This window comes from Euleptes europaea, chromosome 7 (assembly GCF_029931775.1).
Source record: "Euleptes europaea isolate rEulEur1 chromosome 7, rEulEur1.hap1, whole genome shotgun sequence".
In the NCBI taxonomy this organism is placed as follows: domain Eukaryota; kingdom Metazoa; phylum Chordata; class Lepidosauria; order Squamata; family Sphaerodactylidae; genus Euleptes; species Euleptes europaea.
In genome coordinates this window covers 7478070-7493799 of record NC_079318.1, presented here as the reverse complement: position 1 = coordinate 7493799, position 15730 = coordinate 7478070, and the positions used below count along the sequence as shown (strand labels likewise).

At 42.4% G+C, this 15730-nt stretch overlaps 1 protein-coding gene across 1 annotated transcript; it reads left to right on the top strand.

Moving 5' to 3' along the window:
* Window positions 1-2740: 2740 nt before the first annotated feature.
* FBXO30 (F-box protein 30) lies at window positions 2741-14463 on the top strand. Its single transcript, XM_056853079.1, has 3 exons — window positions 2741-2772; window positions 9232-11302; window positions 13878-14463. The coding sequence occupies exons 2-3, from the start codon at window positions 9248-9250 to the stop codon at window positions 14079-14081; spliced, it is 2259 nt and encodes a 752-aa protein (XP_056709057.1). The 5' UTR covers window positions 2741-2772; window positions 9232-9247; the 3' UTR covers window positions 14082-14463.
* The last annotated feature ends 1267 nt before the right edge of the window (window positions 14464-15730 follow it).

The following is a 15730-nucleotide window of genomic DNA, read 5'->3' as shown; positions in this document are numbered from 1 at the left end:
GCACAAGGAGCTAAGTGTGAAAAGGGAGGGATAAGCAGTAAAAATGAAAGTGAAACCTTTTGAGCAGAATACTCCACATGTCTTGGGATCTTTGTGTGTATAGCTTGAGATTTATCATATTATTTTCTCCCTGGAGGAAGTCGTCAATTGTAAGCCTGGCAGAACATCTCCGTCTTGCAGGCCCTGGGGAACTGGGTCAGATCTGGCAGGGCCCTGGTCTCCCCAGATAGAGAATTCCACCAGGCAAGGGCCACGGCCAAAAAGGGCAAACTTATTGTAGAACACTAACAGCGTAGTCTTAAAACAGTTGCATTCTTCTACCCCATCAACTTCCGTGTCCTTAGAAGGGTGTAACTCTGATGAGGACTGTACCACAAGTCATGGTCTCAAATTCTATAAATATGCTAAATAGTACAATTTTATAGACTAGCTGAGTTGTAAATTATGTATTTTATATTATGTTATTTCAATTTCCCCCAAAATTTCATCTCCCCCCCCCCCCATGGCTTCCAACTTTTTGGAAATTTTACATCTTTAAAGCAGTGCATTCCTCTCCAAATGTTGATTAAAAAAAAAACTTTCAGGGTGAGAAACTCTATTAATTGTTGCTAACATGTCATCATGGGCGTAGTGACTACCAGATAAGGGAAGGAGAGGTTCAGATACCTTCCAGCTTCTTGTGCTGGTGATCTGTGTATTTTGAATTTTGCTTAGTACTTTTATTTGTTTGTCTCTCTTACCAGTATTCTGTCAGTTGGATTCCCCCACCCCACATATTCTAAGAATGGAGGCTATACCAAAAAGATGCTCACTCGCTGTGCTCCACATTAAAAGATCTTGATCTGGTGAGTCACTTTTTCCTGTTACATTCGAAATTGTAGTAAATATCTTTACAGCAGGGAGATGGTCTCTTTCATGTTGCCTCGGTTACCCTGTTTGGCAGCACATTGAAGCAACAGAATGAGTTTGAGAGCTCACATATTGTAATAATGACCATGAGTAGAGAATTTCCTGGTTCAGTCTAGTCACCCCTCTGCAATATGAAATTATAATAATGGTTTATCTTAAAAGGACCATTGCAGTAATTTTTGAAAGAAATGCTTTGAACACTTGGTGCACTATATTAATGTTAATTTTTAACTGTCCTTTAGGGAGAAATTACTGTATTTTCTGGCGTATAAGACTACTTTTTAACCCAGGAAAATCTTCTCAAAAGTCGGGGGTCGTCTTATACGCCGGGGGTCGTCTTATACGCCGGATGCTGAATTCCGAGCCAGACTGGAGAATCTGCCTGGGGAGCCGCCTCCGCTCTGTCCATGTCCGCCGGAGGAGGGAGGGGAGGCGAGCTCGCTGAGGGTGCTCACTGCCCGGCTCAGAGTTGGAGCCAGGCGCGCCGGGGTGCACGGAGGGAAGTGCTCGGCTGCGCTCCAGCGGCAGCGCAAGGCAGGCAGGTGGCTGGCTGGCCGGGGTGGCCACTCTCTTCTCCCGGCACAGGGTGTTTTGGCTGCCGCCTAGCACACCCAACATGCCCCCTTTCCTCCCCGGCCTCCGCTTCAGCTTCTGTTTTTATGGGCTTCCCTCCCCTCCAAACCCTCCTTTAGCCCCGCCCTCCGTGGGCCGTCGGCTCAGTCTTCCCCTTGCCTTTAGCCTCGCCCTTCTCGAGGGCCCTTACTCTCGCCCCCGTCCCCCTCTTCTTCCCCGCTCCCTTCTCCCCTCGCCGACTCCTCCCGAGAGCCACGTCCCGCCACTTCGGGCTCCCACCCTCCCGCCGGAGCCCGGGGCTGAGCCTTGGCTACAGCCGGTGTCTCTGGCTGCGGGGCTCCCGCTGCCCGGGGAGGCTCCCTCCCCGCCTCGCCTCCAGGATTTGCTCCGGCTGGGCCGGGTCGGCACACACTCTTCCATGCCGGGAGGTCGGCCCCCGGCCTCCTCCTGTTCCTCCCGCCAGCCCCGCCTCCCGGCACGCTGCCAGCTCGTCCGGCTGCCCCCGCCCCCTCTTTCTCCCGCCCCGGTAAGTGGTGTTGTTTCCCCGGGGGTTGAGCCGCCCCAGGAGGACCGGGGGTGGCCGCGGGGTTGGGGCGCAGTCCCGAGGGCCGGACCCAGGCCGCGGACTCGGGACAATCCCAAACTCTATATTTTAACTGTAAAAATGGGGGGGGGTCGTCTTATACGCCCAGTCGTCTTGTACGCCGGAAAATACGGTATTTTAAAGGGAGGTTAATGTTGAGCTTAGTCATCCAGCATCACAAAAAATGTTTTAGCAGAGATTACTTTTGGTACAGAAGTGTTGAGAATTGGCCAAAAGGAGAGGCCAATGCTGAATTTGTCCAAAAAAGGTTTTGAATGGATGTTGCTGAAAAATCTAACAAGTGCTGATTTGGAATAGATTTATTTGTAGGATGGCTATTATGCATATAGTTGGTCAGCACTTTTGCATATATCATGTCACAATTTTAATTTGGAGATAGGAAGACATGTAAAACTAATCTTGATCAGTGCAGTGTCGTTGGTGTATGTGTTTTCATTTGGGTACCAAGTTCTGAAGTAGGACCTATTTAACTAGTCCTGGGGATGTCATTCTCATTTAAAGCTCAAGTAAACACTCAGTGAATGACAAACTAGAATGTCTAATGCCATATGTGACTTTTCCAGGAAGACACCATTCCTTGAAGTGGTGGTGATTGTCATCCTTTTCTTCAGTTGTTCAGGAATCATACATGGTCTAAAGAAAAGCTTGGAAGAGCAAGAGTTCAAGTACGTATGTATCTGGACAAAGTTTGGATTATCTGAAGAGACTATGTCTGCATTCCTGAAAGGGTGGGAGGGTTGAAGGTCTTCAGGAGCTGGTGTGACCCCACGCGAGAGTAGGTGCCACCTTAAAAAAGGTAAAGGTCCCCTGTGCAAGCACCGGGTCATTCCTGACCCATGGGGTGACGTCATATCCCGACGTTTCCTAGGGAGACTTTGTTTACGGGGTGGTTTGCCAGTGCCTTCCCCAGTCATCTTCCCTTTACCCCCAGCAAGCTGGGTACTCACCTTATCATGGAATAAAGTGGCATCTATACCAGCTAGGGGGCAAACATGGTGATGCCTGGAAGCCCGCTGCTGCACGTGGCTCCAGCACTGTGATGCTAGAAGTGGGAGCCTGCGCTGGCGTGGGGGGGGATTGTTCCTGGGGGAGGAGCTGCCATTAGGCAGCTTCCTAACCTCGTGGAACCTGGGAACACCCTCTTGAGCTGCAGCGTGGCTATGACACCTTTTTTGGTGGTGTAGCCTTAATCTTTTTAGTGGGGGTATTTTCCCTTTTCCTCATGTTAATGTCTTTAATTGTATTTTTGACGGCCAGGAAGCCTCTGGAGGCAGCGTGACTGTGCTGCTCCTGGCAGCTGCCTATTTGCTCCCCCCTTCAGGAATGGGCTGCCCATCTTAACTGTGGAAACTATTTCCGATGTTATATATGGTGGTACTTTTCCTTATATGTGTCTTCCATTTATGGTTTGGGCCTGCTTCATTGTACTGTACCAGTAGCTGGCTTAAGCTACTTTATTCCTTTAGCAGCTGTCTTGTAGGGCTGTTCTTCTGCAGCCAGAGACATAAACTAGGTGAGCTGATTGCTGTTTAGTTCAGGCCGGATATTAATACTGCATTTTTTGCAGATAGCTACTTATGGTAGACTTTTATGTCAGTTATGGATAGAACCCGTTCAGTGAATTTACCTTGTGCCAAAACATTGGGGTGGAAACCATGGAGAATTTCTATGAACCAAAGGACCTTTGCCCAGAGAGCATGACTCCTGCCCCTACTGCATCCCCAAATGGCCCCCATGCTGTTCCTGGGATCCCTTGTTCCCTAGGAGCAATGGGTGGCAGGGGATGGGATTTGAGGCTGCAATGGGAGGAAGGAGGTGAGAAAGTTGTGTTCCATGGGTGGAAATACTTCTGCCTATGGAAAACGCTCCATGTAATTCACCCCTTCATATTTTGTAAATGCAGAAAAGGTGTAAAGAATTGTCGAAGGCTTTCACGGTCAGAGTTCATTGGTTCTTGTAGGTTATCCGGGCTGTGTAACCGTGGTCTTGATATTTTCTTTCCTGACGTTTCGCCAGCAGCTGTGGCAGGCATCTTCAGAGGAGTAACACTGAAGGACAGTGTCTCTCAGTGTCAAGTGTGTAGGAAGAGTTATATATAGTCAGAAAGGGGTTGGGTTTGAGCTGAATCATTGTCCTGCAAAAAGTATCAAAGGTAATGTGCTAATCATTGTCTTGTAAGTATCAAGATAATGTGCTAATGAGGGTGTGGTATGTTAATATGGAACCATTGTATCCTGAAGTGATCTGTTAATGTGTGAAATCCAAAGCTAATCTGCATGGCTATTGTTGACTGTAGTCTTTGTTAGTCTGGAGGTTTTCAGGACAGGAAGCCAAGCCTTATTCATTCTTAAACTCTCTTCTTTTCTGTTAAAGTTGTGCTGATGTTTATGAATTTCAATGGCTTCTCTGTGTAATCTGACAAAATAGTTGGTAGAATTGTCCAGTCTTTCAGTGTCTTGGAATAAGACCCTGTGTCCTGTTTGTGTCAGTCCATGTTCAGCCACTGCTGATTTCTCAGGTTGGCCAAGACTGCAGTATCTTTCATGTTCTTTTATCCTTGTTTGTATGTTGCGTTTTGTTGTCCCGATGTAAACTTGTCCACAGCTGCAAGGTATACGATATACTCCTGCAGAGGTGAGGGGGTCTCTTTTGTCTTTTGCTGATCATAGCATCTGTTGTATTTTCTTTGTGGGTTTAAACACTGTAGGTTGTTTTTTCAAATGTTTCTCCATCCTATCAGTGACTCCTTCAATAAATGGCAAGAATACCTTTCCTATGGGAGACTGTTTTTCCTGAATTTTCTGATTTTTGTTTGGTTTAATGCCCCTTCTGATTTCATTCTTGGAGTAGCCGTTTGCTAGCAGTGCGTGATTTAGATGATTAGTTTCTTCCTTGAGAAACTGTGGTTCACAGATCCGTCTTGCACGGTCCATTAATGTTTTGATTATTCCTCTTTTCTGTCGGGGGTGGTGGTTAGAGTTTTTGTGTAAGTAGCGATCTGTGTGAGTTGGTTTCCGGTAGACCTTGTGACCTAACTGAAAGTTTGTTTTACGGATGACAAGGGTATCAAGAAATGAGAGTTTACCCTCAATTTCCTTTTCCATGGTAAACTGAATGTTTGGATGGATATTAATAAGATGGTTTAGAAAGTCCATTAATTTTTCTTCACCATGGCTCCAAATAGTAAATGTATCATCTACGAACCTGAACCAGACTGTAGGTTTGTAAGGTGCCGATTCTAATGCTGTCTTTTCAAAATATTCCATGTAAAAGTTTGCTATTACTGGACTGAGTGGACTTCCCATAGCTACTCCATCAATCTGTTCATAAAATTCTTTATCCCATAGGAAATAACCTGTTGTCAAACAATGGTGAAATAAGGCTGTTATATCTTCTGGAAAAATCTGGTTAATCAATGAGATTGTGTCTTATACTGGAACCTTGGTAAAGAGGGATACAACATCAAAACTGACTAATATATCCTGTGGATTGAGTCTCAATGGACTGATTTTGTTGATGAAATGAGTTGAATCTTTGATGTAAGAAGTGGTTTTTCCAATGTGGTCCTGTAGGAGGGTGGTCAAATATCTAGCTAATTCATATGTTGGGGAACCAATGGCGCTCACAATGGGTCGGAGTGGGACGGAATCCTTATGAATTTTAGGTAGTCCATATAATCGTGGTGTTTGGGCTTCTGTCTTGCATAGTTTTCTGTGTGTGTCCGGATGAAGAGTGGAATTCTTGATCAGTATGCTAGTTTTCCTGGTAATTTTGCAAGTAATTTCCTGGTAATTTTCCTGGTAATTTTTGAACGCCTCTACAGGGAGGAAATATTTCAACAGACCCGGAGATTGGAAACACTTCGGAACAAGAAAGCACATCTACTTTGTTCTTTAACTTTTCTACTGTGATGCAGAGACACAGGAACCATTCCATCTTTTCTCATAACTAAAAGAATCTTTAAAACTTCACGAAGTAACCGCATTTATGACCAGTGTAAAGAATTCTTCTAGACTAGAAGTGAGCTTGTAGAAAACATTTTGCTGCTTTGCTTCCTCTTCTGAGAATAAGAGTCTAGAAAATATCTGTTTAAACCTTATCTTTGAGACTTCATGCAAAATGTTTTAGTTAAATTTGATTTTGATTTTCTGAGAGTCCATGCAGGTTTGCCTTGTGAGCTTTGTATACAGCTGGGGCCTTCTGAGTTGTCTTATAACCTTCCCTTGGCAGCCTAACTCTTTTGATGAACTTCTTAAACCGTAGAGTTTCAACAGCAGCTTCTAATACAGAGACAGGACTCCAGATATGGGGGGAGAGAAGAGGGAGGTGGCATGTGTAAGCCTGTAGGAGCCCTCAGAATTTTAGATGGTAGATGGGAAGTGCAGCTGCGTGGGTAGTCACTGTTATGTCTGCATAGATAAATACAAGCCTACACCATATTTGATCCATCAAAACCAAATTAGAGATTAAGATACGTTTTTTAATGGTTCATCTTAAACAGACTATGCAGAAGGATTCTAAATCCCTCTTTTCCACCTTGGCAGGTATGAGGCACATGCACTGAATAGAAGCTTAATAACACTAATTGTATTTACTGGAAAACAAGTTTCATTGTATTCTGTGGAGGGTCAGTCATAGAAATATATGCACAGTTCAGAGCACAGCCTTGAAGATATTTTATCCAATTTTCTCACTTTCCAGGATTGAGAGATTTGGCTGCAGATAGAATGTGGACATGAATTAATTTTGGGTAGGGAGCAAGTCATTTGTATACATTGTATCTCTGTTTTACCCATGTCTAAATGTGTGTGTGTGTGTGTGTAAAGTGCCGTCAAGTCGCACCCCCCTTATGGGGTTTTCAAGGAAAGAGACTAAGAGGTGGTTTGCCAGTGCCTTCCTCTGTATAGCAACCCTGGACTTCCTTGGTGGTCTCCCATCCAAATATTAACCAGGGCTGACCCTGCTTAGCTTCTGAGATCTGACGAGATCAGGCTAGCCTGGGCCATCCAGGTCAGGGCATGTCTAAATATGACATGCTAAATAATTTAGAGACATTGGTTAAGGAGGAATGAATGGTATTAAAGAAGAAAAAGGTTAGATAAAGCATGGCCAAAGGAGGCTATGGTAATATTAAAGCAGTGCATGACAGTCTCATTAGAGGATCCACAAAAACTTGGAGCCAGCCCTGCTGCTACTGGTTGATGCAAGTGTAAATAATAAGAGACTGCTAAATTCACTTTTGGGACTAAGCCTCACTGGAATTGGTCTTTGTACTGCTTTTCTGGTGCATGCTTAGAGTTTTATCAGAAGTAATGCAGATGTATAGGCTATTTACCCCAATGTATGGTTCTTAGGATGCAGCAGGCTCCAGTTGATGGGTCTTTTGGCTTTGGGGGTGGGGAGGAAGGTGTCCCGCCTATCATTGTTCTGGAGATTATGTTCTTAATATGTATAGTGTTCAAGCACTTATGGAAAGTAACTACATTTACAGGTAGTAGAAAAGAGCAAGAGTCCAGTAGCACGTTAAAGACTAACAAAAATATTTTCTGGCAGGGTATGAGCTTTCGTGAGCCACAGCTCACTTCTTCAGATATAGCTAGAATGTGAATCCATCTGTCTTTAAGTAGAGGAGAGTGAATTCAGACAAGCATTAGTATGTAAAGGTTAACAGTATGTAAATGTGAATAGCAGGCGTGATGGGATTAGGTGTGGTATGCAGAAGAGTCTGAGATGTCCAGGGGAGAGATGGGTGTGGAGAAATCAACATTGGTAATGAGCCATGAATGCAAGGCCTTTATTCAGCCCAGGTAAATGCATTGTCTTTAGTGTGAATATCAACTGTAATTCAGCAGAATTCTCATGCATTCATGGCTCATTACCAATGCTGATATCTCCACACCCATCTCTCCCCTGGACATCTCAGACTCTTCTGCATACCACACCTAATCCCATCACGCCTGCTATTCACATTTACATACTGTTAACATTTACATACTAATGCTTGTCTGAATTCACTCTCCTCTACTTAAAGACAGGTGGATTCACATTCTAGCTGTATCTGAAGAAGTGAGCTGTGGCTCACGAAAGCTCATACCCTGCCAGAAAATATTTTTGTTAGTCTTTAAGGTGCTACTGGACTCTTGCTCTTTTCTACTACTGCAAACAGACTAACACGGCTACCAACTGTGAATTACATTTACAGGTAACTTCAATATATTCTTACACAAACTGAGTGATCTCAAATGCTAGTACGAATGGGGTGTGTACTTCAGCTTCAAGAGACGCTGACGATAATATAGAATATGTAATAGCTAGAAAGTAGTCCCGTGGCGCAGAGTGGTAAGCTGCAGTACTGCAGTCCAAGCTCTGCTCACGACCTGAGTTTGATCTCAACGGAAGTTGGTTTCAGGTTGCCAGCTCAAGGTTGACTCAGCCTTCCATCCTTCCGAGGTCGGTAAAATGAGTACCCAACTTGCTGGGGGTAAAGGGAAGATGACTGGGGAAAGCACTGGCAAACCACCCTGTAAACAAAGTCTGCCTTGGAAATGTCGGGATGTGACGTCACTTCATGGGTCAGGAATGACCTGGTGCTTGCACAGGGGACCTTTACCTTTTTTTAATAGCTAGAAACCAGAGTAGCTTCACGTGTTAATTGTACCCTGCTTCACTTCAAAGTACCATGTTACCTGCAACAATTTCTTACACTTGTTTCAGAAGCAGCTTGTGATACAGCTTGGGGTTACTGTTAAAGAGTCACTCTTGTCACACGTACTGGCCTTTCGGGATATGTTGAAAAACGCTGACTCTTTCCTGGCTCAGGTGGCAGCCTAGGTACATCAGTGAGGGTTGTTCTATGATGCCATTGTGTGGCTGGTCTCGTGACCAGTAGAAGAGTGCCAGTTTATGCTGCTGTTTCTTACTGCTTATTATTCATGATGCATGTTATGCTGTTGGTGGTGCAACTAGAGTCAGGTTATCACTGAAATGTTGGGTTTTATATGCGGTATCCAAGTTCCTGCTTTTGTTATTGTCCATGTGATAGTGTTTGATTTTATATCCTACCACCTCCCACCCACCGTATGGAGTTTTCTCATTGAGTTTTTAAAAAAATACTGACCCATTTCTGTCTTTGTTGCACTCCCTAGAATTGAACTTCCCATCATGGAGGAGCACCAGCATCTACATTGTGTCAACTGTGTCAGTCGGCGTTGCATGACCAGACCTGAGGCTGGCATTTCCTGTGATTTAATTGGTTGCCCCATGGTTTGTGGAGCCGTGTTTCATTCATGTAAAGCTGAAGAGCACCGCCTTCTGTGTCCACTTGAAAGAGTGCCTTGTCTGAACAGTGGTTCAGGCTGTCCATTTACTGTAGCCAGAAACAAAATCGCTGAACACCTAGAAATTTGCCCTGCAAGTGTGGTATGTTGTACTATGGAGTGGAATAGATGGCCAGTCAGTTATGCAGATCGCAAATCTTATGAGAATCTGAGCAAAGATGTTGATGAAGTCGAACAGTTGGACATGGCTCTTGCCCTTCAAGACCAGCGAATGCTCCTGGAATCCCTCAAAGTAGCAACTATGACATCAAAAACAGCTGATCAGGTATCAAAATCAAAAGAACAGACTTCCGTTGTGAGCGCCCCAGATGTCACCCTTCCAAATGGCTTGATGCCAGTAGATGAAGAGTCATATGGTGTGCTTTATCAAGCTACTGTGGAAACAACCAAGAGTTTAGCTACAGCACTAGATATCCTGAACACAGCTACTAGGGACATAAGCATGTTAAGTTCAAAGCTTGGCATTTCACCATGTGAAACAAATGAAGATTGTCATATTAAAGAACAAAACTGTAATAGAACTATGCAGCATAAAATGACAGAGCATGACTGTCCAGATGAAGATAATATGGGAGCAGCTGGTGGCATTCACTTGGATGTCTTGAGTCAAAATGTACAGGTGGAACAAAATGGCTCGAGTGACTTTTATGATCCCATGCAACAGTACGATTTTGGCATGAGCCTTGATAACTCTTTCTGTAATTGCTTTCATGTAGAAAATGCATGTACAGATACGCTGCAACAGAATGACGAACTAGGAATGTCTAATTCAGAGCAATCTAATGTAGCAAATGGTGTATGTAATTCTTGTGATGAGGCATCAAGTTCTTGTGCCCCCACTTCTGTAGCAACACAACTTAAGGAAGGAATACATCTGCATAGTTTGCCTAATGGCAATATTAATCATGTATACCTACCACGTGATTGTAGCGAAGAAAACCTGTTACACAGACAAATAGAACAAGACAGGCTCAGAAACACAGATGTATTTTCTTTACTTCCTCACCGTACTTACAGTTTTCTCACCAGTCATTATTTTTCTGCGCCAAAGGATGACAAGGCAGTAGATACATCAGATTTGGAAGTAACTGAAGATCCGATGGGTCTTCAGGGTATAGACTTAATCACAGCTGCTTTGCTGTTTTGTCTGGGAGATTCTCCTGGTGGTAGGGGAATATCCGATAGCCATGTAGTTGATGGATATCGTGTCGATTTTGGGACACAGACATTCTCTCTCCCATCTGCAATCCTGGCCACAAATACAATGGTAGGGGAAATCGCTTCAGCCTCTGCATGTGATCATGCCAATCCACAGCTCTCAAATCCAAGCCCTTTCCAGACACTTGGTCTAGACTTGGTACTAGAATGTGTAGCTAGATACCAAACAAAGCGCTCAATGTTTACATTTGTTTGTGGACAATTGTTTAGACGAAATGAATTTTCTTCACACTTCAAGAATGTGCATGGTGATATTCATGCTGGCCTCAATGGTTGGATGGAACAGAGATGTCCTCTGGCTTACTACGGATGTACATATTCTCAGCGCAGATTTTGTCCTTCAACACAGGGGGCAAAGATTATTCATGACCGACATCTTAGGTCTTTTGGGGTTCAGCCTTGCATATCTACTGTGCTAATCGAGCCTGATAAGAGATGCTGCTTAGGACTGCGTAGTGACCATCTGAGTAGTCTTCCTTTTGAGGTTCTACAACACATTGCAGGGTTTCTTGATGGATTTAGTTTATGTCAGCTCTCACGTGTGTCACGATTAATGAGAGATGTATGCGGAAGCTTACTACAGGCACGTGGAATGGTCATACTACTTTGGGAAAAAAGAAAGTATCCAGATGGAAGTTCTTCATGGCAAATAAAAGAAAAGGTTTGTATATATTGATGCCTGGGTGGCAGAAATTACCTCTGCTAGAATTGGCATATTGTTTGGTCTAGCTCAAGCATCTGTGATTTTCTTCTTTGCCCTCTCCAGGTTATAAAAAGATGTACAGGCTTATAGAAGAGCTTGCAGGTAGTAAAATAAAACTTTGTAACTCTTATTCAGAGAATAGAGTGTACTAGATAAATAGCATACATAAAACAAAAACAAAAAACCCTAAACATTCAAAGTTTACATATGGTCGGAGATTACTGTTGTGCTGGCTCACCCCACCCCTGTCTCAAGTGCCTTGTGTCCACTTGAAATCTGTACACTGGTCTTCGCATTTGCATAGAGGCTTACAGATAAATTGCCTAATATGTGTATTCCTTTATTTGAGGTTGTAAGTTCTAACTATAGACTGGGCTTTGGTCCTAAGCCTTGTTCCATTTGTGTCCCTATTCATCTGTTGTAGAGGTGGTCCCTCTAGTGGTTGTTGCTTTAAGGCTCCCTAAATACTGGTTTTGAGTAAGTGGAAGCTCCTAACTCTAGAGGACTGCACCTGCGATCGGAACGGAGGCTTAGGATCCAAGCCATGAAGTCCATTGGGTATATATCAATTAGAGAAAGAGTGGGCTACCTAGATCTCTTACCACATGTAGCATTTGAACATGTGAATGGACTTATATCCCCTGGTTAATACTAGAACGTATTCACGTCTAAAATTACAGCTAGAAGTCTCCTCTGTTCAAGGGTTTTGAGCAGAAATAATTTTTCACAACTAGTAAATCACAGATCCAAGATAAGACCATAAGTTTCCTAATAGCTACAAGCTACTAATTAATTAATAGTTGCAATTGCTAGCTGCACAGGAAAAAATCTTTCCTTCAGTTGTCCTTACTATCCTGTAAGCTTTTTTTAAAAAAATTATTTTGTTTAGATTGAGGTTGTCGAAGTCAGAGGCTTTTAATATCAGATACGATATTATGTTATGAATCCAGATACTGCATCATAGCTGTGTCTTAATGAGCATGTTTTTCTTCATTACTGTTAAACTGTTGCCAGTTACCTGTTTGTTTTTGGTGGCTGACGCAAAATGGCAACAACCAACACTGCTTTAGAATTCTATCACTTCTGCTTGCAGACTGGTAAATTCTGAACTCAAAACACTCTATTACATAGATCTGAAAATGAGCTAGGTTAATTCTCTTGTTATTTCAATAGTTGGTTTTTTTAAGAATGTCGTCTCTTTTCAGTGGGTTTTTGTTTCCCAGCTGCGACAGAGGTTAAGCTTTTTTTGTGATTTGACACACTCTGGTTCAGCCTATTATTTTGAAAGTTTTAAAAAGATATAGTTGTGACTTGGTTACATTTTAAACTGTTCACAAGATCATAGTAAGTGGTGTCCGTCTATATGCAGAAAACTGACTGTAAATTAAGCAAAAGAGGAGGAAGCGGGGATAGAATTGGCCTGCTCAAGTCCTGAAAGCATATGGAATCCTGGAGTTGAGAGATTTGGGTGAATTTCCAAATTGCCCCCCTTACAATTCCTTGCAGAACTCCAGCTTAAACATCTCCCCAAATATCGACTTTAAAATTCTCCTGTTAACACGGAGCCCAGATAAAAAACCCTCAGGTTTTTAAAAATGCAATGGTAATGACATATTAAGCCGTCAAAGCTACACCTACTTTGGGGTCTTCTTTCCCTTCAGTGCTAAGTTAATCAAAAAAGCTTTTATGTGGCTAATGGCCTAAGTCTAAACAGCTTGGTTTTGGGGGGCGGGTGGTGGACAGGAAACCCTCATTGAGTTGAGTCAAAGTTGTCTTGAAGAATTAAAGGGATGAATGAGTTCACAAATTTGAATGCCAACCATGGTTTGGTGACTCACACAGCATTATGGTTTGAATCCCAAGCCATGCTTGTGCTTGCACTGTGCCCTATTCGGTTGTAGACGCAGTCCCCTGTAGAACATGCTCTTCTGGTGCTAAGCACTTCTGCAAGGCCAGTGTCGTTTGGTGAGCCAAAAAGTGCCTAGCACTAGAGGAAAATGCTCTAGCACAGAATTGTCCCTGCAGTGAATGGGGTACAGCACAAGTAGAAGCAAAGCTTAGGGTCTAAGGTATGTCTGCACCTAAACCCTTGTTTATTATTAGAAGAAGTAGTGCTGGCTTTTATATGCCAACTTTCTCTACATTTGAAAGGGGACTCAAACCTGCTTACAATTTCCTTCCTCTCCTCACAACAGACACCTTGTGAGATAGGAGGGACTGAGAGTTCGGAGACAACTGTGACTAGCCCAAGTTCACCCAGCTGGCTTCATGTGTAGGAGTAGGGAAATCAACCCGGTTCACCAGATTAAAGTCCCCCACTCATGTGGAGGAGCGGAGAATCAGACCCGGTTATCCAGATTAGAGTCCACCACTCTTAACCTCTACACCACACTGGCTCTTGGATTTCATTACTATTCTATCACATATTTGGCATGTAAGGACTACTTCGCTATTAAAACGTCAGGATTTTTTCCACCTATGTCACCATAACTGCTTTGTTAAAATACCAATGCTGTTCTTTTTTATTTTCTAGGTGTGGCGCTTCAGCACAGCTTTTTGTACTGTAAATGAATGGAAATTTGCTGACATCGTAAGCATGGCTGACCACTTGAAGAAATGTAGTTATAATGCTGTAGAAAGACGGGAGGAGGCTGTGCCACTGCCATGCATGTGCGTCACGCGAGAGCTTACGAAAGAAGGACGTTCACTGCGCTCTGTCCTGAAACCTGTACTTTAAATATGAAGTTACTCCAATTGCACATACTCAAGCACCTGATGTAACCTCTGTAACATTGTGACACTTTATTAATTTACTAAAGATTTCTAGATAAATCTACTCTGTCATTATGTACATAATGTTTTGAAGTGGCATTTATTTTTTATAATACTGTCTGGTTTTAATTAATGCAAAATTGCCTTAATGTTTGAAAATATGGAACTTGCTGGACAGGGTAGTTTTATATAACTTATATAATTTACAGATTTTTCTTTAGGGATTTTTTCTGACTTAATGGTGCCCATTTCTTTTTATTGATTTCAGACTTTTAGAGATATGCACATTTTCAGACAGGAACTTTAATTGTGTAGAGACAGGAATCTGACCAGACAACTTGTATATTCGGTCATTTTGCAGATTAAAAAATCTGCAGATATGAGAAATGTAAAAGATTAAATGCTAAACATAATTTAGCTGTGTGTATCTTAATCAGTTCTTTTCTTTAAATAATGCTGTGGCCTCTCAAGATACACTGGCTCAGCTCAAATTAGTATCTAGTTGAGGTGATATAGGACACGTGCTTTCAGTGCTGATTGAAAATGAATAGGGGACACAATCCTCAATTCTTTGAAGTCAAAGATAAGACTCCCCTTGATTTGCAGCAGAGATGTTTTTTAAATAACATGTGTTCTTGATGGTCGATATAAGTTACTACTGCTAGCAGCCTTACAAAGAAAAAATTATTTGTTGAATACTTACACCTTCACTGGCAATTGAGTAAACTTTCTCCCTTCTAATAACGGTTGAGGTGAATGTGGACAAAATTCCCTTGGCTTCCTGTAAACCAGATACACAAGATTTATAATTTTAGATTAATCAACCTAATCAAGAGCTTATGATTTATGGTGTTGAGAGAGCATCTTATTAACATGCCTACAGATGTAATACATGGCTTCAAGGCTATTTTAATTCTATAGGACTGATTCTGAGCATACTTAAGAAAGCTCCATTGAAACCAATGGAACTTACTTCCAAACAAACGTATTTAGAAAAGTGCCAGTATGCCATCTTTATAAGATGAGAACCCATTTGTTGCATAAAGCATATCTTAAATGCATGTTCATCCTTTTCAGAACTTCATATTTTTCCATAGTCTTCCATTGAGGACATTGTGTTTAATGTTTACTGTAATTATAAGAATGCCTTTACTAATGTAACTTGGAGGCTTTCAGACTTGATATTACTGGGGGGTGGGGGTTGCACTTGGTAACTGTGTGCCACAGGCTAAAAACAGACCAAGTATGTATCTATAAATAGAGTATTCCATTTTTAAAGAGGAAAAGTATTGAAAAGGTTTATTACAGAAATGGCTACGTTTTGGTATACTTCATCAAAAGTTCACATCTACAACATACATGATTCCAGTGTGGAAAATAATACCTTATTCATTACTTAGGCTGTCATCTTTTAAAAAAACTAAGCCTCATTCTTTAGTGCCATATATTGAGACCATTGGAGTTTGAATCTATTTTCTGGGATGCCTGGATGTTGGGATCAGTTAACTATTCTCACAAAGCTGCCTTTCTCATTTGAAGGGCCTAGAGAAGAAAATTTTTCTTCAGCCCTGCAGGATCTGGTCTTTAGTTGATAGTTGAGAATCATTTAGAATT

Coding starts and splice junctions, on each gene's coding strand:
- FBXO30 (XM_056853079.1), top strand. CDS start 9,248: ATGGAGGAGCACCAGCATCTACATTGTGTCAACTGTGTCAGTCGGCGT. Junction 11,303..13,877: donor CATGGCAAATAAAAGAAAAG/GTTTGTATATAT, acceptor TTTATTTTCTAG/GTGTGGCGCTTCAGCACAGC.